At 39.6% G+C, this 25904-nt stretch overlaps 2 protein-coding genes across 3 annotated transcripts; one reads left to right on the top strand and one right to left on the bottom strand.

The window, feature by feature from the left end:
* Positions 1–1241: 1241 nt before the first annotated feature.
* LOC119694174 (synaptic vesicle glycoprotein 2C) lies at positions 1242–10077 on the top strand. 2 transcript variants are annotated; one of them, XM_048621761.1, is made up of 10 exons: positions 1242–1381; positions 4051–4209; positions 5183–5345; positions 5836–5957; positions 6456–6700; positions 7183–7334; positions 7731–7896; positions 8383–8666; positions 9086–9213; positions 9557–10077. In XM_048621761.1, exons 1-10 carry the CDS (start codon positions 1315–1317, stop codon positions 9622–9624), a joined length of 1554 nt encoding a protein of 517 aa, XP_048477718.1. In that variant the 5' UTR covers positions 1242–1314; the 3' UTR covers positions 9625–10077. The 2 variants fall into 2 exon arrangements, with proteins under 2 accessions (XP_048477718.1, XP_048477719.1); XM_048621762.1 differs by lacking the exon at positions 1242–1381 and having other exon boundaries at positions 4070–4205.
* On the bottom strand, positions 9798–25904 carry LOC105388501 (synaptic vesicle glycoprotein 2B). The gene is made up of 11 exons (XM_048621763.1): positions 25680–25904; positions 22758–22844; positions 20096–20257; positions 18256–18423; positions 16950–17066; positions 14888–15117; positions 13328–13497; positions 12467–12665; positions 12023–12303; positions 11583–11710; positions 9798–11097 (listed from the first exon to the last, which is right to left on the bottom strand). The coding sequence occupies exons 1-11, from the start codon at positions 25708–25710 to the stop codon at positions 10958–10960; spliced, it is 1713 nt and encodes a 570-aa protein (XP_048477720.1). The 5' UTR covers positions 25711–25904; the 3' UTR covers positions 9798–10957.

Raw genomic sequence — 25904 nt, 5'->3', positions numbered from 1 at the left:
GAGAAAACCCTAGAAGCGCTCTAGTGCTAGGACAGCTTTAGGCACCTTTAGGGTAAGATTCTCGTATCTAACACATAAAATCATTAGTAACTAATTAAGAATAGGTATGATTATATATTGCTTACTTTTTACCAGGTATAAGTGGTACATAATCTGAATTATCTCCCATAGCTAACTCGAGGCTATTATGATAGGTGTGAATATTAATATAAATTCAGTTTCAATAAATTATATTTGGTTATAATTTCACTCATGTCATGTAAAGTTTACCTACAAATGATTGTCAATGATTGTAAACAATATGTCACTCATATAGGTAAAAATCATAGAATAAGGATTCAGAGTTCAGTATTTAGTCTATGACAGTATTAAAGCGGCAAAAAGTTTTGGTGATGAATCGGGTGGACTGGTGGACCATCCAGCGACGTGGACCAAACAGCGAGGTGGACCAAACAGCGAGGTGGACCATGGTCCATGATGCGTGAATAGTTGTTTACTTTGTCTCTCGGAAATACAAAGCAAGTGCGGACGTAATTTCGACTGTTTACTCATCGCCTTTGAAAGATTTCCAACTCGATTCGGAGATGGCTGGTCGCCAAATTACGTCACAGAACTCTTCTAGAATACCAGTTTATTAGCATCCCCATTTATTAATAAATACAATATACATTGCTTGTTTTCTTAGTAGAAAATGTGAAAGTTGTGACCAGGAGCAGCGATAAGTGGGGAGCCACTGAATAGTGTCGCATAAAATGAAAATTAATATCTTACACGAGGTTCGCTGAAATAATATCGGGTAGACGCTCACTGATCTTATAAAACGCATTAAATTGCGTGTTTGGTAATGTTTTCACTGAGGTACTAATTTAGATAAATAAATGAATAGCGATGTAGTTCAAAAGCGAAGTATGAAGATAAGATGAGGGGTGGATATGTATTGCTAGCTAATAATCTTGCCAATAGGTTTAGATAGCAATAACACACTTGTTTTGTAAAATTTAAAATAATAATAAAATGAAAGTACCCAAAAACACATGTCATCTCATTTACAATAACACTAGCCGCGTATGATGTAGGCTTGTTTCCCTTGGGATACATATTGATCTTGAGTCTTGAATGTCCTTAAAGACTCAAAATTGACAGTAGGCCTAGTAGGTATTAGGCACTGCTTTACATTATATGTAGGTACCTGATGGATAGCCAAGCGTTTATGTCGCTCGCTGAGCGTCTCATCCCAGCATTTGTTTGGATTCGCAACAACTTTCATTCAGTCTCCCGCCAGCCGCCACGACGTCGCGCACTCCTCCACACCAAATGTGCGAAAACGGACGAGAAAATGGAAAAACAGCGACACCCTTCGAGGAAGCCCTCACGAAAAGTGGTACGTTTCTTCTATCAGCCTTTATTTTGAATGTCCTATAAATATGTACTTAGTTTGGTTGATCTCACGCGGATTTGGTGTTTGCTCCCGAATTGATAAACAAAAGAAGTTGTGTTGTCATTGTTACGTTGCCGTTGTTGTGAAAAGTGAGCCAAGCACTTTCTGTAAGGTCTTTTCAGCGGCTTACATGTTTGCAAATATAAAATTGATTGAAATTTGAATTCTTTAATAAGTACTTCCAATGTATATTGATAATGATAAAACAACATGTTTTAAAAACCATAAGTAACACATATTAAAATAAAATTAGTTTATAGATTTTCAGTTTTCTTACAGTCAAATTCATAGAAAATAGTTAAGAAACATTAAATGTGCTTTTTAGCTACGACACTCTTAAGTTTTAGTGGCTGTAACTCCTACGACAAACTAAGCTTTTATGCTTAAGTTTACAGAATGTGTATAAATACGTATCATTGAATTAACGATACTGGAGTTTTCTCTTTTCTGATATCATGACGATCATTAAAATATCCTATAATCGATACAGACTTATTTCAAAAACCGTTACGCAGTTCAATGTGAGAACCACGAAATAACTCATGTTAGTGGTCTTTGATGGAGGGATGTTGTTATGTTAGTCTTTGAATTCAACTCATCATGTCCGCTGGCCAAAAAAAAAAACATTTTCATTTTAATTTTGAAATACTGTCGTAAATAATGACGGCCCCCATTAAATTTGGACTAAAATATATCATCAGCCAAATACTTAGGTACTTACTATGCAGCAATGCACTCGAAACCCCCAATTCCTGAAACGCAATGCATCGCATCTATCTTGTAAACTGGGCCGAAAGCCGAATTCATTAGTACAAGTGTGTAGTTATATAAATTATTTATACATATAGGCATTATGTTATATGCTATAAGCGGTCGACAACAATAAATAATCCAATTCATTCCCATTCATTTCATTTCATTACACTAAGACAATGTTGGTTTAGTTTGATAATTGCAAGTTTGAACAGATGTACTTACGCGTGGTTCGTAGTTTTTTTTTACCTAGGCAGGTACTCGTGGTGAACTCACATTCATACGTCTGAAACAGAAAAAAAACGCTTTTGAACGAATCCACCTCTTTTATAGTTTTAATCTACTTTAAAAAAAAAAACACTCACTCACGCCTCGTACTAATGTACTCCCTTGCGGGGTAGGCAGAGGTGCATTGATGCACCCACTTTTCGCCAGAGTGTTATGTTAGTAACAATGTAATAGGGGGCGGGTCTATTGCCATTTTACGGGCACATCCAAGACCCGAGAACACTAAGTACTTTCAAAGTGCACAAAATTATAAAATATTTAAATGTGTGATGTGAAAATGAACCTATGATTTACCTGTAACCTGTAAGGTTAAACTAATAACCTTACAGATGAGATCAAAAGTGTGACTTTACAGGCCCTTTTACTTTCAGTAGGGTTATAAAAGTACTTGATATGGTAGCAACAGTGTACTTATGCTTGTTTGCTGTACATATTAATTGAAACACTTAATAGTCTTTGATTACTTTAAATTGTCTCTTCATGAAAACTAATCTTGCAAATGATCAATGTCTGTTTGGGCTAATGAAAGCTGAAAATTTTCCACTGCTGGAACTTTCCAGAGCTTACAAGCTCGTATGTATTGTCTACATAGTACATTCTTAAGTATTTTGTTATGTAGACATTTTAAAATTTGAACGTAACAGATAAGCTCGTCCTTCTCGTTAGAGAAGTATTTTATATTATGTTCGTTGGGCAGGTCTCATTTGAAAATTTGTAGGTTCAAATCCTGCCATGATCCAATCATATTATACTCGTATAACTCTCTAAAATATTTCCACATTAGGAAAACACCGTGAAAACACGTGTAGATTGGTTTCCATATAAATATAGGCTGTATGATGTAGGCTAATTGTTATTTTTGGGAATGGCTGTAAGTATACCTTCCTACCTGCTTATAGGTAAGAGTTAGTTGCTTTACCTACTTTAATAGAGCTGATACAGATAAACAATGAAGGGTCATAAATTATGACACATTACGTAGTTAGTTAGAGAACAAAGGAGCCAGTGCGAATAATAAGCCATCAACAAAAACATTGTAGCTTAATCTTTTGTTTTAAGTAACTGGCAAGTATGTATCGTTTACACAGGTGGTTTTTCTTGTAATGGTACCTTTAGATACAGGTCACAAAGTAGTGGAACAGATTCTCTTTAACCGGTGAAGGGTTGAACGTGATTTCAAGTTCTAAAGAGTTACTTTCAGTAGTAGTAGTTATTTTCTAATACGACCAACCAACTTATATAGGGTGCAGGTGTGCTTGAAAGAAGAATTTTCGAGTGACTTATCAACTGTTCTTTATAACACGTGCTACCAAATTTTAATATACCAACATAATATACACAACTTCCTTAAAACTTCAGCTTTGCCTGAACCGCGGCCTACTACCTTTCGAAAATCACCCTTATTCCTTGCCTTGTGTCTGGTCGTCGTTTATCTATTTAATATGTATCTATCGATATATTTGTGTAGATATATCAGCTGTCCGACACCTTTATCACGGGTTTGGGGTCGGATGGCCGTGTCTGAGATGTCCGCACATATTTTTTATTATTATTATTCCTCCCTATTCCAGGCAACGGCATCTACAACATCGGCCTCGTCTGCACCTGTTCCCTGATCCTGCTGGGGGTGGGGTGCGACCTGTTCGGGTTCACTCTGGTGGTGCAGGCGGCTTGTGACCTGGACATCACGCTGGCGCAGAAGGGCATCCTCACCTCACTGCCTTATGTAGGTGAGATTACATGGAGTTATATTATACTATCCGAAGAAAGCGTCTACCTATTGGTATCGTACACAACGGACGCATCACATTCAGTATTCTTTGTATAGAAATTCACACAAGTGCGTCAACTTCATCAGTACTGTCGACGTCGTTTCTCGATACATTTATGGAAATCCGTTTGGTTCAATACGATACGATACGATACCGATAGATCGACACTTACCTTTCTTTTTACGTCGGGTGCAAGTATTCCTATTTTAGCAAATGCAACCACAATCAAGAAACATGACCATTAGACCAAAGTGAATCATTACTTAACGTGCCTAATATCAGCCTTATTGTAACTTTATATTATCATAATAATAAATAATACTTATGTATTTTTTCCTAGTATACAATATACAATGTCTTCCGTACTAATAAACGTGCTTTGTTCGGGATTTGGCATCAAAGACGACATAACTATCGACCTACTTGGAATAGCTGCAGTTACATTTGTTTCTCTCCTATAATAAAAGCTTCTCACAAGAGTAAGATCGTGAAACAGCCAAAGCTTTAAAATTGAAATGGATCGTTTTATTACCATTCAGGATGGAAAAGGTACGTTTGCTAGAAATATGTCTAGAAGCCGTACCCATAATTGCAAATTCTTATCAAAAAAGTCTCGGTGAAACATTTTCAGATAAACTTTTATGGTGCTAATCGTTTTTTCATGCTTATTGAATGTCGTATATTTAACTCTGCTTACAAAAAATAAAGATAAACCCGAAAAAATCTCTCATAGCACCCTGTGCGACATAAACCTACGTAATGTTAGGGCTCATGGGGCTCCATACAATAAACACGATATATGAGGTCTCGTTGTAATAACGTTACGTTACTCGCTGATGTTAAATGCAATGCAAGAGAGTGGCACGACGCGACGTAACCCTTACATCTTATACCACCCAGCTACGGTTCCTCATCACCACCCTCTCCCCAGGTATCCTGCTAGCATCGTACTTCTGGGGCTACATCTCGGACACGCGCGGGCGCCGGCTCACCCTCATGCTGTCCATGCCCGCCGGCTTCCTGCTCTCCTGTGCCAGCTGCTTCTCGACTAATTGGCTGCTGCTGGCCATGATCAAGTTCTTTGCTACTGCTTTGTGAGTCTCCAATAGATGTGTCTCTGTTTCATGTATTCTAATTGCCACTGCTTTGTGAGTTTCCAATACAAGTATCTCTTGTTCTGTAATAATCGCTGTGGGTTTTATTTACAAGAACGGTCTACAACAAATCGTATGCTGTTCAGATCAAAGCTTGGGTCCATTGCACTGACGCCACGGCGTTGAATATGTAGCTGGAATAGTGTTAATATAATATGTGGAAGACCGAGGAGAAAGTATTGTAGCGCCCCTTGAAAGAAGACTACGTGTAGCAGTGGCATTGTTGGCCGATGCTTTCAGGTTATTTTGAAATTTTCACGTGCCCGAGGCATCACGTATCCACATAAGGTATCCAAGGTCCAGGGAACAATAACCTCTGATCTGACTGGCTAATCGTTTCAACACGGTGACAAAACTCTGGTCCAGCTCTTGTTTTAACTATCGTGTTCACGGAAAAAAATTATGTCATTTTTGGCTTCATCTTTTCCAGCGCCTGCGCAGCCAACTCGGCGGCCTACACGCTGGTGGGCGAGTCGTGCGCGCTGCGCGTGCGCAACAAGTACATGCTGCTGATGACGTGCTTCCTGCTGTTCTCGCCCGCCGCCGCCGCTAGTAAGTGCTGGAGGTAACCAGTGAGACCCTCTGTTTATATGACATCTGATCCTTCGGAAAGGGTCGGTTAAGGATGACGATCTCGTTTAATGCGCCTTCAAACAATCACAGCGCCGAATTTATCGGGAATCGCGATCGCGAAGGATCCGTTACTGAAATACAATAAATGTAATAATATGTATAATAAAAAGAGCTAACTTCCGTCCTCCTGCCGTTACACGAGTTCGTAATCGAAGTCGATAAACTCGTTTAATGCGTGTTCCACCAATCACAGCGCCGTATTTATTGCGAATCCCGATATCGTCACTATCGACGTCACTAGGTATATACCTAGTGACGTTTATCGACGATAAACTCACTCACGTAGATTCTACGTCGTTAACGAAGAATCTACGTGAGTGTGTGTTGTCATAATCTCACCACTTTGTCATTACTGAGGTCATTTATCAAGTATTGGGTTGAACGCCAGCTTCTTAATTCAACTCTTATCCCTTCCAGTCCTGGCATTCCCGGTGTTAAAACTGGACTTCGCGTCTCCGATCCCGTGGCTCGGCATCGTGTTCAGACCCTGGCGGCTGCTTTGCATTATCCTGGCACTACCGTCAGGGTTGGGGGCCCTCGCCATCTACTTCTTCTACGAGTCGCCCAAGTTCCTCGCCAACACTGGCCAGAATGAGGCAGCCCTGGAGGTGCTGAAGAAGATGTACGCGATTAATAATCGAGAGGATCCAGAAGAGTTTAAGGTTACTTTAACTTGATTATACTTTTGTAGAAAGGGAATATTTTAAACATATAATGTCATCATCCTAACTAATATTATAAATGCCAAAGTAACTGTGTCTGTCTGTCTGTCTGTCTGTCTGTTACTCTTTCACGCCAAAACTACTAAACGGATTTGAATGAAATTTGGTATACATACGGTCTAGACCCTGGGAAAGAACATAGGCGAAGCGAAGCGCGCGGGAACAGCTAGTGATCTATAAAACCTGTTCATGTGACTGCTGGATATAAACTAACATTGTGGAAGCTTAACCGAGGATGGATAGTTGCGGCTTTCCTCGTAAGAGAGACTCGACAGAGGCCTACGTCCAACAGTGGTCTTCCACTTTATTTTAATTAGCTTGAGGGTTATGAAACCGTCAGACTGATACACACCTCTGGGCCTTATTTCCAGAAATTCCTTAGCGCAATTTTAATGTCCATCAATCACAATGCTCCTCTTCAGGTGTCATCCCTCCAGCTCCCGGAGTACTTCAACGCGGGCAAGGAGCGCTCGCTGCTGCACAACCTGTACGAGCAGAGCGCGCCGCTGTTCCGGCCACCCTTAGTGAAGCGGACTGCACAGCTGTTCTATATCGTCTTTGTGGTCTATATCACGTGAGTTGCCTTTGAGTTTGGGTCTTAGATTACTGAATTATGGTACAGGGCCAGCCTGTATATAAAATAAGATGCGTTTTGTTCGTAGATAATTGATTTGATCTTACCCAAAGTGGTAAATTGCAACTTAGCTTTGCAACTCGAAAGATTGACATTTAGAACAAGTTTTTTTTTAACTTCTTACCCTGTTTATTACATTCTGCATTAACAGAACATTAAACGTACTCGTATAAATTGATGGAGAAATTAAAACTAATTGATGGAGGCAAAGAAAGCATACCTATGGCTCAAATAAGAGACCTGCTGCATACATCGCCAACTTCTTCCCATTCAGAAACGGCCTTACAGCTTTGTTACTATGCAGCAATAAAAATTAAACCCAATTTTCTTCCCCAGTAACAACAGCTTCCTGACCTGGCTGCCCCTCATCATGGACGAGTTGAGGACAGCGCTGGAGCACCACCAGGGGAACCCCGGCAACCTGTGCGCGCTCATCACTAGCCACCGCCCGGTCAGCAATGTCACCGTGGAGTCGACCGGCTTTGATAATACCACTACTGCTGTATGTATACTATGTATTTGTCGTTATCTACATTAGGTAACAATCGTCAAACTGGCACGGCATCTTAAATTGACGTAGATAAACTCGTTTAATGCACATTCTACCAATGACATGCAGTGTTTTGCTTATAGCGAATCGCGATATCGTTTTATATATCTATAGGTTCGTTGATAACGGTGCTGTACAGAAAATAAAAGGAAGGAGGAAAATAAAATTCTGCTTTAGGCTTACCTGATTCACATAATACCTATAGAGACAGTGGCGTAGACTACAGACAGTGGCGGGCCACTGTCTTCGGTCCAGCGGGCTGGAGGCAGGGAAGGTGTTACACGCTACGGTACGGTAGTTATTCAAAAACTCCACATGGGCTAGTGACTTTTCCATCGGGCATTTAACGTTAAGTGCCAGTGATGAATCAACGTACATAGGACGCAAGAATATGCTAGTAATATATCTAAAATATATTAATCCTTTATCTCTTTTCAGATACCAACCCTCTGCGAAGGCGCAGTGAAGGACGACTCCCTCTTCACCCTCATGGCGTCTCAAACAATATTCGCCATCCTCAACTTCCTCCTCTCCCAGCTCCCCAACCATCGGAAGGCCGTGCTAATAACGATCCTATCCTCGTCGGCACTGAGTGGAATATTGCTTAACCTGATGCCGGAGCCGATATCCAGCGTGATTTTCTTCATGGTGCTGACCTGCACGTGTTTGGGAATGGGGATCTTGGCGTCTTACTTTGTTGATCTCTTTCCTACTTCGTATAGGTGAGTAAAAGCAAAGGGGTACTACAATAGATTAGAATGAACTACGCGTTGTACCTACTGGTTGGTTGTTTTAATATTAACTGCCTCTGTAGACTAGTCCAGTCATCTAGCCTATTTTTGTATGGTATATCAGTTTGTGATTCTAATTTATGGTTCCCACTTTGGTTTAATAAATTGATACTGTACAATAAGTTGACTGACCCATGCGCCAATTCCGTTAGTATCCAAGGTTGGATGATGAGACTGATGCATAGAGTTATTTTATGTACTTTGGTACTGACATGACACTTCATATGCATCCACTTGGGAACTATACCATCTTCTCCGTAGATGTCTGATACCAATGAAATTGGGAGCCTTCATCAAAAGTCAGCCAAGGACGTAATTAGGATCTAAAACGGTACGTTGTGTTGTTCCAGGGGCATGGTGGCGTGCCTGAGCATCATGGTGGGCCGCAGCAGCACGTTCGTGGGCATCAACGTGGTGGGAAACCTGCTGTTCACCCGCTGCAGCCTCACCTTCTACCTGTGGTCGCTGCTCGTCGCAAGTACGTATCTATACTATACTTACTTCATTAAAGCAAAAACGAGAAACAGCGCGTAATAGTCCATTGCTGGACATGGGCCTTCTTCAAGATAGGATGATTATCGCCATCATCTGCACGCTTGGCAAACGGGTTGGAGATGTCATTATCACAAACATTAAACAGTGTGGAGGATACATGTCCTATGGCATCGGTGGAAAATTCTGAGAACATGGATTATTTTGCGCGTTTCGTTCGTCTGTCAGATCTTTTCGGTGTTACGATTGGCAATGGTCCAAAAATGTCCAATTACAAAAACCAAACCTGATAAGTTGACAATTAATTGAAATAATTTCCCCTTTTTCAGGTGGAGTAGTAGCAGCGTGGTTCCTACCTCCAGACAAGCCTCCAGAGAGAGAAGAAACTAGACTTTAAATACACAAGTTTATAAAAAAAAGGTGTAAAATAGCTTCTAGACAATTATCCTCTTAGTGCAGGATAGGAATGTCTGAAAACCGTTGTGATAGGCTAGTTGGACTGAAGATGCTTGCAGTTGAGAACGAATACGGATTGTATAGTGCCATTACAGTAAATATATTTTTATTTTATTTAAGTAGTATATTATCTTGATCTCATATCCGCAAATACATATATTGCCATACGCTTTGTAGATAAGCAACTTGATCGAAGAGACTTTAGAACTTTCAAAATATGAGGCAACGCGTTGATGTCTTTTGTATGAAGAATTTATTAAATGCTACGAGATTGATAGCACGGCTATGTAAGACCATCCAAATGGAAAATAATAAGTATACATTTATATTTACCTACTTACATGTAATACATAAGAACTTTATTTTAAATAAAATCATACCGTTATTAAAAATAGTCAAATTTATTCATATTAGATATACACTCCTTGTACAGTAAGCAGCAGCGGTAGATAAATATAAAATTGTAATAAGCGTGTAAATATGCGTCTCATAAAATAATTATCACATCTTACAGTACTTAATTTTAATTGTAGTCCATTTATTTCATAAAATCACTACTAAATCTTAATCAGTACCTACCTGCAGTTAAGTGTCCCACTCCTAAATTTTTCTCCGTGATTGGACCACATTTCTTCATTTGCACCACTATTATACTTATCAACTATATTCGATAAAAGCATAGTAAAGTTATATTGGGTTACATACTTTTCATTCATACAAAAGGTTTGAGATTATCTTACAACGAGATCATAAATTAGCTATAATGTACCTATGGAATATAATATTTCACTTTGTTATACTTACGACATTTTTTTTTGTTTATAAATACAGACACGACACGATACAGAAAGGCAAAAGGCACAGTGTGAATAATTTATCTTATCATTATAAAAATAGGATAGAAAACATTTTATCTTATCTTACACGTCTGGCGAACGCTTTTCATGGTAAGTACCTTTTTATCACCACATACACCAACTTACTTTCCTCTTACCTCAAAATCAACATTATGTTGTCTCTAACATTTAATACTTAAGATACCTTCTAGAATAGAATAGAATACCTTCTAGATTCCGCTAGCTTTGCAACGGGTAAAAGATGGGAGTTTTTTTTTCTCAAACTAAGTAGGAGCCCTAAATGAATGAAAAAGAATAAGACTCAAGTTAGTGTCAGACATTATACAAATAAAAATAGTTTACCTAGTAAACTTTTACCGTTTACACTTATTTCTGTTGCTTCAGAGTCTACAGTATATTCTGTATGAGGCATAAAGTTCACATGTGGGTTGATATGTATCGGTCGAGGGTGACAGTCTTGTCTTTGCTGCTGTCCAGGTCCAGTTCATCTTCCGCGTGGTCCGTGGCTGGCTCTGACGACTTGTCCAGTTTGATCATCACGATGGCTACTATTGATACTGGAAGTATAAAATTGGGGAAATTAACATACTAAGTACATACAAAGTATTATGTACGTTATTATGCTCTCGACTGTAATCCCCAAAATTTTAGTAAAGGGTAATCAGAGATGACTAGCAATAAGCGATCTTAAAACATTGTTAGCGTGTAATACCTGCAGAAAAAATTTACTTTATTTCTATTATCATCAGCGAATATCATCCACCGCTGGACATAGGCCTTTCCTGAGGACTGCCATAACACTTTTTATTCATTCAGAAACTACCGTTTACTTAATACTAGCGGTATGTAGGGATATCCACGGTGGTAATGAATGCAAAAAATACATTATTTTAACGATATCACTGGTGTCGGCACGTCAGTTTGAGGTACCTATGCTATTTCCTCTTACTCCTTGAGTCCTTTCTTCTTCTTGGATAATTTCAGGAGATTTAATTATTAAGATGCACCGTCACCGATATATAGTCTTAGGCTTCAGACTCACTAGTGAGGCAGGCGGCCACAGCCACGAAGGGCGCAGGGCAGGAGTAGTCGAGCAGCGCCCCCACGGCGAGGTTGGAGGCGACGCCCCCCGCGCGCCCCCACCACGCGCCCCAACACACGCCGAGACCACTGCACAGGGAAGGAGGGATTAGTCAAATGTATTAATTATTTATTTTATGTCAGAGATAAATAGGAATAGCAGCCACTCATTAAGCATCGAGTTCCGGCGACCCATAGTTACAGGCAGGCACAATAGATTTTTAATTGTCTCTGATTTCTCGGGGTGTGATAGGTAATAATGATGGGTGGCGTTTGGTGGCATGTGCTTGGATGGTGGACATAAGGTTCACACAAGAAGAGCCACAACACTGTCTTCTCAGCCTTCCTCATCGAGCACCTAATTACAAATAACTTTTTCTAAAATCAGAAGCAACAACTAACCTCAATTTAGCCGGCAAAGCATGCAGCAGCAGCCTTATCAGCAGCACATTCCCGTTCAAGGACGCCGCATTGAGGGCTGCGGCGGCCGCGACGGCGACCTGGCTGGAGGCTGCGCAGGCGCACACGCAGGCCGCGAGACAGAGGCACGCCGCCGCGCACGCCGCCGCACACGCCGCCGCCGCGCGCCGCACCCCGAGCCCGCCCCCTCGCGAGCAGAGTAGGGAGCATAGTGCGTTCCCGAGTACGCAACACGCGCCGACTATTAGGCCGGATGTGAATACCTGTGAGGTTGCAGATTTGGTTATGTTGAGTCATGTTTAAATATGAAGGTATCCGTGAGCTATAACCAGTTGAATTTCGTGTTACCAGATTTCGCGCGATATTTCGACGTTGGGACGCATAAGTCGAATGAAAAATAGAGGCGCTTGCTTGCTCATTACTCACATCTTCATCCATATCCTCGTTGCACGGCGGGCTCGCTACGCGCGCCTGGCTGTAGCCGGAGCTGTTCCCGAGGTGACCGCTGAGGTGGGTCATCAGGTGACTCCCAGGGGGGTTCAGCAGCTGGCTGGTCGCCGAGGAGCACGCTTTGCCCTGCATGCGGAGGAGGAGCTCCGGGATCCACAGGTTAAGGCCGAAACCACTGCGGAAATATGATGCAACATACTTAAATAATGTGTCAAACAGAATTTAAAACTAATCATCCTACACCCTACAGGGTTTCCTCTTACACGAGAATGGTGATGAAGAGACCATTGAATATAAACCTTTGTTGTTATATCACTCGAACCAACTTCTCAACTCTCTCATTCTCAACTCTGATGGATCGTATCAGAAATGAGGTTATCCGTCAGAGGACTAAGGTTACCGACATAGCTGTCAAAATATGCAAGCTGAAGTGGCAGTGGGCTGGTCATATCTGCCGAAGAACCGATAACCGTTGGGGTAGACGAGTTCTCGAGTGGAGACCACGAACAGGCAAACGCAGCGTGGGACGCCCTCCTGCCCGCTGGACTGACGACCTTAGGCGGGTGGCGGCCTGGCGGGTAGTGTTTGGATGAGGAAGGCCGAGGACCGAGTGTTGTGGCGCTCCTTGGGAGAGACCTATGTCCAGCAGTGGATGATTATTGGCTGATGATGATGAACCAACTTCGGGCACTACGATTTTTATTCACCGAATTTAAATTTGTCGCAAAATTTTTAGGGGTAGGTAGGTGTATCTTTTCAAACTTTTTTATTTTAAGACCATGCTACCCTTTAAAATTAAAGAACCTATTAGATCTACATAAAATGAAGACAACTCACGCCGCCATATTAGCGAAGAACACGAACATGACAAGGCTGGACTTGCCCACATACGCCCGGGACACCAGGGCGCGCAGGTCGCGCAGCACCCCCACCAGCAGGCCCCGAGTGCGGCCCTGTGCGGCCCCGAGCGACTTGGGCAACGCGCAGTCTGGTAGCACCTTCTTTATCTGGAAGTTATATGTGAATGTTGTTGTTGAACGTACTTAGTAAAGTCATATATGTACATAATTTTTTAGTTTATCAAAGTCAAAGTTTTATCTTTCTAGCAGAAATGGTTAGATGCTGCTGGAATTGTTGAGCTATGGCGAAGATATCACCGAAAATGAGACAGCTACGGGTTTTAATTTACTTAAGTAGAAAAAATGATCTAATGTGCAATACTGTGCATGTAGCTTTGGGAGAACTCATGACATGAGCTGGGGTCTTGTAGTTCTGTTATACACAACTAAAAGACCCAAAAACAAATCAAGTTCGATAAACTTGCATAAAAATAAATAAAAAAAACAATGACAAGGGGGCGTGGCAGACGTACGAGTATGCATGATGTAAATTACATATCTTTAAAATAAATGAAATTAAAAATAAAACCGTTTTAAACGGCCTTCACTCAAAACCTTACTGGGAACCCGAAATCAAACATCAGAAACATGGGTTCAGAAATTATTTCTGGGAATCGAACCCGCGGCATCCATCTGGAAAGATTGGAGACGAAGGTGCGTTGCCCCTCCAAGGACTTGTCTGACATGTTCTAAGAAAACCGTTCGAAATAAAATATAATGACAGATTTTTGTAACACGCAGGTTCATGCAAATATGCAAAACCAGAAATAAATTACGGGACGGGAGGGAAGTGAAAGTCAATCTTACCTTTCTTGAAAGCTAATTTTTCAAATGTCGCCCTTTGCCCTCGTATTTTTAAATATATCGATATCGATTGATGAAATTACCTTATTGCATTTCAAATTTCATGAAAATACGTTCATTCTTTACGTGAAAGAGTGACAAACATCACAAGCTTTAGCATTGGCACCAAAACTTCACCCTCACCAAAACAAAACACAAACCTTATACTCCCCCCTCCCCCCATTAACCCGATGCATCATCCGGAACACCATCACCGCCTGGTCCCCGCGCCCCGTGTCCACCAGCAGGCGCGGGCTCTCTGGCAGGAACAGCATCCACACGCCGCTGACCAGCCCGGGGACACTGCTGATGACTAGGAGCAGGCGCCAGGAGTAGACCGGTAGGAGGGTTGGGAGTTACCTACGCCTTAAAATAGTACACCAAAACTTCACCCCCACGAAAACAAAACAAAAACCCATCGAAGTGGAAAAAAATGCGGAAGGAATCTTGCTAACTAAAACAATGATGCACGACAATGGCGGCGACATGAGAGTGTGTGGATGTGTAGGAGCGATGCAATTGGTTAATGGCGGTGAACTGACTTACTTTGAGTGTGTGTCGGACTCATCGTAACAATGAAATCGGCTTACTTTGAGTGCTTCAGTTTTTAGTTAGCGAGCTTCCTTCCGCCTTTTTTCTACTTCGATGCACCAACCTTATACTCCTCCCTCCCCCCATTAACCCGGTGCATCATCCTGAACACCGTCACGGCCTGGTCCCCGCGCCCCGTGTCCGTCAGCAGGCGCGGGCTCTCTGGCAGGAACAGCATCCACGCGCCGCTGACCAGCCCGGGGACACTGCTGATGACTAGGAGCAGGCGCCAGGAGTAGACTGGTAGGGCGGTCGGGTGGGAGGACTTGATGGGGATGACTAGCCAAGCTAGGGCTGTAAGTGGAAAAAAATATATGTTTTTAACATTAACGCCTTCAAATAATATAATTAATTTACTTTTTTCTCTATGATAAACACCGAATTTGCTATGTAGTTCGCAGTAACAAAAATGTAGCTTTGGTTTGCTTCAGAGAATTCCAAAGTACCTACATCGATACATTTCAGGAACTAACACAGCAATGAAAAAAAACTATACAATAATTTAAAGTTTTACATCGTCACCCCCTACTAGTGGTTACGTAATAATTCTGCGAGTCACGCTTCTCAGTCGGAGGTCCCGGGTTCAACACCCGGCCAGCTATCCCGGCTGTGCAGCTCATCTTACCGAGCTAAAAATAACTCGCAGTTAACCGTGTTGCTAAGTCAAGCTTAATCCATGTCGATAGAATAAAAGTGAAAATACTTTCAACAGAGTATTTTTTTCTAACACGGAAATGTGATCATGACTCTCTAATTTTTATTATGTGACCACGCCTACGCTTATCCTATAAAACTTGGTCCAATGCCGATGAAACTATTGGTATAGTGTGATCGGTAGACCAGTTGTACCTATTGTTTAAATTGGGATCTGGAAATAAACTCTGTGACAATGACCTAGCAAAAGTTAAAAGTCTGCAGCTCTCAAAGTTTCTTTTTTAATACGTACTGCCTATCAATTTGTTTTTTTTTTACTTTCACGTACCTATACAGGGTGCTGCAAAATTGGTATAGTAAGCCGAAACCTACATGTGCAGCATGTTATATCTAAGCCCGAAACTGAAATCAGAATTTGGAAATTCGCGAAAAAAAAAATTTTTTTTCCCATAGTAAAAAGTCACGTGACCAACAAAGTTTCTATGGATAACGAAATTTTTTTTTCGCGAATTTTCAAATTCTGATTTCAGTATCGGGCTTAGATATAACATGCTGCACATGTAGGTTTCGGCTTAGTATACCCTTTTTGCAACACCCTGTAGAGGCATTAAATTTATAGTCATAAAAATTATCAATCAGTAAATTTCATTTAATTAATTACGGCATTTAATAAAGTTTAACCTGAAAGCAGTTTGAGAAGCGCTGGTTCCTACAGTTAGTGGCAAGTGCAAGGCCAACATCTGACAAGTATTAGCCATTAACTAATTAACTACAGTTAAACTCATGAGTGTTAGTATCTAGATAGCTATTATGCTATTGACATCTTAAACACTGTTAGTATACCTACTTATTTGTTTAATAGACTTTCATCTTTGTCCTAATTATTCTTCCATAGTTAGTGTTATGGTGAAAGTACTTAGAGTATACATTTCAAACTTTTTGTATCGGTCCATACTCTACTTTTATTTGCCTTACTACCTGCTACCTTGGCATTCCTTGTCGTCGGTGACCAATTCACAGATATGACAAAGCCCAATCAAAGTAGGTAGTTAAGTACCATCTACAATAATCTACATGGTCATTTATGTACTAATGATACCCAACAAAAGATTCGGGGCGCGCCCTTGTCGCAATAGACCAATAGTGACTATCAATGGTGTCGCCGCAACTCCAAGGGCTAGCATGGGGCGCAAGACTCGCACATCGTGACAAAAGTTTTGCATCGTGCTCATTAAAATCGCGCGGCCTCGAGAACGAACGCGACGGAAAACTTTTGACATGCCTTGACGTGCGGTTCTTGTGCCCCATTCTAGGCTAGCAAGGGAATCAAAAACCGTCTCCTAGGTCAAGGTCAAGATAGAAAATATACCGGTGTCTATTGTCACATACCTGGCAGCAGCAGCCAGGCGGCCACGAAGCTCCTGCCGTATGATACTAGTACTAGTACAACTGTGTCGGTGGTGGTACGGTACCTGGCAGCAGCAGCCAGGCGGCCACGAAGCTCATGCCGGTGACGCTGAGGTAGAGCTGCCGGCGGCGCCGCCCCACCACGTCGGACAGGTAGCTGAACACCAGCGTCGACGGCGCTCCTGTGGGGGGATACTGGGTTTAGTACAGGGTTGAGGTATAGCAGTGACCTTCACGTTTCCAGGTCTATATGTAACTATCTAATAGCATAAGGAGCTGCATTATGGGACCAACTCTGAACTCACAAGGCGTAGGTATATGACAAGTCTTTTTCACTATTTCAGACACCTCGGCCAAACATAGTCTTACCCATTTTCATTGCTAAAAGATTGAAGATCTCAATGAAAGTAGTTACTAGGTAAGTATATCCAGCCGCTGTACTCTATTGGGTCCTACTTCAAATTATTGAATAATTCAAAATGGCGAACCTAAGAAGAGATTCAGATCGTTGATTAACTTCCACAGAAGTCTATGACCTACGACGACCAAAATGCTGGTAAGCACTATACTCTATAGGTAGGTATTATGTCAAGAAATACATAACATTTTCGACTCGCTCTTAAAACCAAAACAAACACTGCAATACCCTGATGTTTATAATAACAATATCGTAATCAACTACATATAGGTACATTAACATGTAGCTGTACATGCATTCACATAAGCACATAGCAACACTTACCTGCATCTTTACAGTTATACAATTATACAGTTATATTACAACTTTGGCACTTAACTAAATATTTGTGCCCCGAAATGATGTCACGTAAAATACGCTTACTTATCAAAACAACAATAACAAATTAGCAAGTAGGCATTTAGGATTGTTATTCAAACACGCATACATCATATTCATAGCTAAAATAATTTGCCAATCCCCAAATATAATTTTATGGTATAGTGTTAGAATCCGCCGTGGACTGTGATCATCTGCCAGTCTCCATCCACTGCTGGGCATATGCCTCACAGAAGGCCATAGCACTCTCTCCTTCCTCATTCAGCTACTACCGGCTACCTTCGTACCCGGAGTCGGACCTACCGGTTTCGGTCTCAAACACAAACTTAAGAATTATTTTCTTTCGACGCATTCGTTTAGTTCTACGCAACTAGTAGATCCGATTCCTTCCTCTTCTTTTTGATATCATATTGGTGACAAGCAAACATCAACCTTAGGGTTTGTCACCGTAGTAAAAGGATTGGCCGTTCAGATAAGCGACAGTTCCTGACTGCCCATGTTACAGAGGTGCCATGTCGCTCTTCGTGCACCACATGTTCTCACCAATACGGAATCATGCGCCCCTTAGTTCTCACCAATCAGGAAGCCGTTAATAGACCGCGCAGCCAATAGCAGGCGGTAGTCGGTGACGAAGCTCTGCATCATCAGCACGGTGGAGTCCAGCAGCAGGGACGCGGCCAGCACGTTGCGCCGCCCCACCACGTCGCCCGCCACGCCCCAGAAGAAAGCGCTGGCCACGCCACCTGGTGGGAAGAGAGGGGAATTAAGTTTCGGAGAATAAACCATAGAGAATATACAGGTGGGTACTAACCAACGTTACGAGGTGTAATGTAACATTTTACACAGCGAGTATTCGTGCAGTCAGTACGCAGTGTTACGGGGAAACCAGCGTACTGACTGTACGAATGCTCGCTGTGTAACAGTTACATTACATGTTACATACATTACATCTCTTAAAATTGGTCAGTACCCAATAAACTAATATGTATGATTTAGTTTTAATTGTTGGTATTGCGTTTTAGCGAGAATTCTGACATAATCGGTGTTTTTCGGCATCAGTGTTATTCTACAAACCTGACCGAAAAGGCTTTATTAGTAACTTGACACTAACTAATAAATAGTTACTTATTTGCTGAAATCTATGTCACATACTATTTTTAACCGACTTCAAAAAAAGGAGGAGGTTCTCAATTCGTCGGGATCTTTTTTTTTTTTTATATATTTTTTTATGTATGTTCACAGATTACTCCGCCGTTTATGAACCGATTTTGAAAATTCTTTTTTTGTTGTATTGGGTTGAGCTCCCAGGTGGTCCCATTTTTTTTTCAGAATTTTATGTCACCCCCAAGGGTGGGTAAAGGGGTAAAAACAGGGTATGAATTTCCATTTTGGGCACATATTAACCGATTCTAATGAAATTAAGAACGTAAATATAGTTCTTATAACAAAAAAATATGATGGTGACCTTGAGCTGATCTGATGATGGAAACGGAAGGCAGTCAGGGGAACTCCTCAACGGTATATAGCAACTACTTCGTGTTTAGGCTTGAATGATTCGTATTGATTAGTAGGACTTTTTGGTATCATTTGCACCTTACTTTTGATTGAAAATTATTACAAATAAACTAAAAACTATTAAATAAAATAATAATTAAAAAAATTAAAAAACCGACTTCAAAAAACCACTAAAATGTAAGAAATAATTTAAGGTTTACACAAATTCTACTCGTATGAGACAGTACAAATATACACCTAAGCAGGAACTGTTCTTTTTTGAAGTTGGTGCCATATTTCTTCAGATTACTTTGTCACCGCACCAACATCAAAAAAGAACAGTTCCTGCTTAGGTATATTTGTACTGTCTCATACGAGTAGAATTTGTGTAAACCTTAAATTATTTCTTACATTTTAGTGGTTTTTTGAAGTCGGTTTTTTAATTTTTTTAATTATAGATTATCAGTTCACAAAAAATATGCGTAGAATTGCTTCCGACGTAGTTACTTTGATTTGTAGATGATGATGTTCACATAATCATCAACAGCATCACCATGCGAGGATTATTGTAGTATCTTTAAGCTTGTTTTTTCTTATGTATTTTACCTATAATTAAATAAATAAATAAATGATAGTTGCAGGCAGTAAGCAACTAGCTAACAACATTCAGCAATACTGAAAGACTCGTGGTAGTATTACTAACTCGAGTTCAAATTATTCTATAGCTAAAGGTACTTTTAAATTACACATGGCTATCGCGAGCAGCTTACGACTTATGACGATGACAACGCTATGCCATAACATTGAATTCTCGACCGATGACCATGCATATAGGCACCTAGCCGGTAATGGCTTGATTGAGGAAGCCTAGAACCGAGGGTTGTCACACTGTCCAGCAGTAGCTGATGACGTCACACTCACCGCACATGAAGGCCATGATGATGAGCCCGCTCTGGTAGGTGACGAGCTGCAGGTCGCAGCGCGCCGCCGGCAGCGCGTACGACATGACGCAGTTCTGCACGCCCGTCGTGAAGAAGGCGAGGGCAGCCGCGCCGAGAGCCAGCCGGCTGAAGTGGCCGTACCCTGGGGAGGGACAGGAATCAGAGATAGAAACACGAAAGATAGATAGATCATTTATTGGTTCCACTTAAACATAATACAGTATAACTAAAGATGATAAATACAGAACAGTTAAACAAAGAGGTGCAATGTGTGTGTTGAAGTAGACCAAAAGTAGGTACTCAGCGCATGGGTTGGAAAGAAAGAAAGAAACATTTAATTCAAACAATATCATACGAAACATGAAGTTTGGTTAAAAGGTTGCTGTCCATGGCGTCAAAAATGCACCAGCTCAGCATGTGCTGTAGACACTAAAGGCACGGGTTTTAAACTAGCTGTTGTAGGGTAATAGCGTGAGTTGAACTCGAAGTGTCAGTGGAACCACACTGCTATCAGTGTTCTAAAGTAAAGTTTACAAGAAATACAAATATTACAAAGAACCGAGAACTTCATGTATATAATAATATGTCCAGTTCACTTTCAATCAGCAATTTATTACCTTTGTGCTGAAACACAAAACATTGCGTAATCGGGACGATATAACAATATCAACAGGTCAACGACACAACTAACGAAAATAACAACGTATGCTATTATACCTCCTGTGTGTACTACAAGGTAAGTGTACCTGTGTATATTATGGCATTGACATTGATCGCCTCTCCTATGAACTACGAGTATTACTGCGCTACGATAAAGAAGTAATTAGCTGAAATACAATAGAAAAACAAAACAAAGTTGCTGCAGATCGATCGAGTTAGGAAGTTATTAAAACAGAAATAGGTATAATTCATGTAAACATAAAACGTAATAAAGACATTAATGTTAACCTTTTCATGTCAGCTTTTGTTACAAATTCTTTGCTAACTCCAACCCGACCCGAGCATGATGGAGAGAAAAAAATACATAAGGTGTGCAGCAATACCTACCTGTTAGGAGGTACAGGTAAATAGGTTACTGAAAGTGGGTTTGTACCCTTGAACCTATAATAGTGGAACCAACAACCAACCCTTACAGCAAGTTAGTCAACAAGTTTATATCCGGTGGCCTTTCTTCTCAACTGCAAACACTTTTACAATCTATCAATCAATTTTTATGCTTTTATTCCTTTTTGTAGACTTTTATTGGTTACCGATAAATGGTGCAAGCGTCATTTTTATACTTCGTACTTTCTACACTGTGCTCTATTTCAATAATATCAAATATAATATACTGCATTTTTCCTGAGATATTTTATTTAAATAAACGGACCTACACTATATCAAAAACAATTAAAATCTATGAACAATGGCAATGTTAGCCAAAGTTTAATACACTCACGCCCAATGAAAAATTTCCACTTACAAAATACTAGCTCTAAAAGACCATTTTTTTTACATTTCATTAAAATTTACACAATATTTAAATACGTTTTAGTTGGTAGGTAATATTCTGAGTATTGCAGGCAGCTTCATTAAGCTAGACTTTTCCGTTTAGGAGTAATTTGGTAATTTTCTCACTGGAACTGTTTCATTGCCCATGAGCGTCACTCAGAATATTAATTACACGAACTGACTCTCTCAATCGTCTTTTTCCAAAACTATCCGATACCCAACGCAACAGAAACTCTTCATACAATTCAAACTTAAAATATGTCCCAACTTTTAAGACGGCGGGATCGAATGCACCTACAGCTAGTTCTTTATCTCAACATTTTTAAAGAGCCCTGAATCAGCTCCAGTTACTATCACCTAATCGTAAGTAAGCTGAAACATCATGTAAGTACCTATTTACAAGTGTCATCTAGAAGTAAAGTTCTATAAAACAATAAGTATAATTTATTTTAGAACTATTTGTTTTATAATATAGAAATAAGTAGAAATTATTTACCCACTATTTGTCTGAAAGGGTCAAAATTTGGCTTTCAGGGGTTTTGAAAAAAACCCTTAAACTGCCAGACATGCATTTGATAAACGTCATTTATAAGGAATAGCACTATACATCATCAAGATTTTCCCGAAGCAACAGCAGCTTTCTCATGCAACCTGTTGAGCTCTTTTCATAAACCGGTCGGATATCCGATTTCCATACTTAGTCGCTCTAGAATACTTCTTTTTTCACAACATTCATGCGAGTGAAATTTTATCATACCTGCTTACTATGAGAGTAGGTCGTTAAGGGGATAGGTGACCACTAAATTTAAGTATACATACAGAGGAAACTTTTATCAGTGATGTCGTCCGTTGCCAGGTCAATTTACACGAGATACTTAGGGTGGGTTGCACCATTTAACTTTAACTATTACAAACGTCAAATCTCTTGAAGATTGATCTCTCTCGTCAAGGGATTTGACGTTTGTAATAGTTAAAGTTAAATGGTGCAACCCACCCTTAGGTATTTTCCTTATTGAAATAAATAAAAATCATCCGCTCTATATATTTATTGACTGATTGACTTGATTTAGGTTACTAGAACAAAACTTTTTCATTGCTCGTGAGTGTAGGTATAGGTAGGTACTTATGTAATGTATTTATTGTAATCTTACCGGCGGCGTCGAGGGCAGTTTCATAGTCGACCACTTCTTGTGTGTGTGAGTATTCTTCACTACGCGGATCGGCTCCTCTGTGGGATCCTGTAAACAGTTTAAATGAATATGAGGAATTATAAAAATTTATAACAACGGATGAAAATGTTATGTTTATTTTTTTTGGTGTTGTAATATATTTTTAGTAAATGAAATAACACCGCTATAATCTATAGTTATTAAAATCTATTGTGTAATTACGGTATTATTAGTGCTTATTTAATAAAATGTAAAAATGTGACGGTCAGTATGAATTAATTTCTGTTTTGTTACCATTCTTAGGGCCTAAATAATTAATTAAACTTTAGGTATTATTTCCATTTAAGGTATTAAAAGGAAAGCCACAGTCTTCATAAATGACATTATCAAGGGAAAAAGTCATATATTCTTTAGAAATCAGTAAAAAATCCAATAATGTGTCAGTTTTGTTACCACAGTCAACAAATCAAGAATTATTTTTAATGTCTGAGACGGAATTTAAACAACATCACATTAATAACTTTTACATAGTTTGGGGAATAACTAAGATTAAATAATTAGAACCAAAAATAATATAAAAGTAAAGAGTTTTAAACAAAATAACACAAAATCTTCGAACAGAATGCAGGGACAGCTACAAAACGGACGGTAACAAAAATGTTGGGCTTGGTTTACATGGCACCAGCACAAAATTTGAACATGATAAATCTAGAATATGGGCCCAATTTTACATGAGATTCACTTCAAACATCTTCATAAAAGAGTTAAACTCTAAATTGGGTTATATCGCTCGAAAAACCACATTTATAACAAAAAATATCAATAAATAAATAGTCATAGCAATCCGACTTCCGTTAATAAAATCGCCATGTAAACCTGTCGATTTTGTAACTTTTTCGTTCCAACTATATGTTACCGTACCCTAAGTAACAAAACCGAAGTAACAAAACACGCCCATCTAACCTTTGAAAAAATATATGAGCCATTCAGTTACTAGCAGTGATAAACCAAATACCACAATTTGTTTAGCATTAACCATGCCTTTTTATATTAATTTATCGTAAGAAAAGTACCAATAAATAATTGATTACGGTAGTAACAAAGCTGACGACAAATTTGGTTCAGTTCGACCGGTAATAAAGACAGTCTCACTGAGCTACCCACGGTGGCCTTTTTCATTTTTTTAAGGCGGCAATCTCTAAGATCTTAATATTGCCATATTTTAAAAACGAATAATAAGCATTTGGTAAATATTCTATAGGAAAAAATGCGGTAACAAAACCGACATTTCCGGAAGTACCAAAATCAGGGACACCAATTGTTTTTGATTTAAAATATAAAACTGCTATTATTCGCACTTTTAATGATGTGGAACGATAATTGTGTAGTAGATCTTTCGTAAAAACTACTCCAAAAGTTCGGCTACTTAAGAAAATTTTGAATAAATTGAGCTTAAAGTTTCATTTTATGCTGGGGACAGGGCAAAATGGTGGGTGGTGACTTACTAAAATATTTTTGAAAAATTTAGTTTAAGCAGGATTTTATTATATTTTAGTTTAAAATATAGTCAATCCTTACTAATATTATAAATGTGAAAGTAACTGTGTCTGTCTGTCTGTCTGTCTGTTACTCTTTCACGCCAAAACTACTGAACGGATTTGAATGAAATTTGGTATACATACGGTCTAGACCCTGGGAAAGAACATAGGCTACTTTTTATCCCGGAATTCCCACGGGAAAAACTTTTTAAGGCGAAGCGAAGCGCGCGGGAACAGCTAGTTAGTTATATTTACAGTTAAAAGCAATTTTTTATCAATATAAGGAAATATATACCTGCAACTAAATAAAGAAGTTGAGGGACATGCCAAAATGGCCGTTGTTATAAATTTTTATAATTCCTCATATACAAGAAATAAAAAGTTACTTTTATGTTGTCTCTTACGTACGTCTCTTGTTGTATCTCCCAATGGGGGAGGGTATAAGTACTTGTAGTTTTTTTTCTTACACATCGTTGTGCAGATATCTCTCTTTCAAATTCAGAGTTTAATTATTTTATTTAAAGTACACTGTCCACCAAGCCGCACTCGGCTAGCTTGGTGGACTAGGCCAAAACCCTTCCTTCACTGCACTGTTGCCTGTAATACAGGGATGACCTAGTACGGGTAGCAGTGACACGTGACACTATTTAATTTTAATGTTACTATTTTACTCACAAAGCAAATTTGTATTTGCTTTGTGATTTTACTGCTCCCATTTTTATTTATTTTTATTATTATTTATTATTTAATCGAAAGGAGACCCGTGCTCCCGCAGTGGGGGCATGTATGATGGTTTGTGATGATGACACTTTTACAAAAAAACGCTTATAGCTTAACGATGAGGGTAAGACAAGTTCGGCTCGGGGATTCGAACCCGATAAGTTTCTAGAAGACTGTTGAACAGCGCTACGCCATTGAAACCAGCGCCAGACGGCCGGAAATCCTGTGTTTCAGTATACAAAATTGAAAATTTGTGGTGATTTGTGTAAGGGAAAGTCTTTCGAATTTAGAACATGCTATGCCCGTAGCAGTATAATCTTAGTATAATCATCTCGTTATTCTATGGTAAGTAGGTATACCTAATTCATAATGTTTTGCCTGAAGAATGTGAAGAAAAAGTTAAATATAATCAATATTTTTTAATTAAAATTACACTATAAGTACAGTTTTATAAGGTACTTTTGTTCAATCTACGTTCAGATTTGTTATATTTAGATTTATAATGTTTAGACACATGTACCTAGTTTCTTCTACTGCATGTTAACACAATTGAAACTCTGTGCAAACAATGTTGAGATGACCCAATATTATTAAACATCCACTAGACACATCTTATAATTAATTCTAATTGTTAAACACAACTTACTTTCCGAGGTAGGAACCACCTTGCACACCATCGTAACAAACACTCACAAAATATCAAAAAGAGTATTTACACTACAACCTACAGCAACAGCCAACAGCACCACAAACAAACTTATACACCTAGGACTGGCCACTAGTGATCCATTTTAGAAAAAAATATAAGTTCTATTTTCAAATTTATAAAAGGTTTTCGCGTTCTGCGGCGCGTGTGTCGCCGGCTGTTCGC

This window comes from Plutella xylostella, chromosome 6 (genome assembly GCF_932276165.1).
Source record: "Plutella xylostella chromosome 6, ilPluXylo3.1, whole genome shotgun sequence".
In the NCBI taxonomy this organism is placed as follows: Eukaryota; Metazoa; Arthropoda; class Insecta; order Lepidoptera; family Plutellidae; genus Plutella; species Plutella xylostella.
Note: the sequence above shows the minus strand (reverse complement) of the source record. Positions and strands in the feature narration are given on the sequence as shown.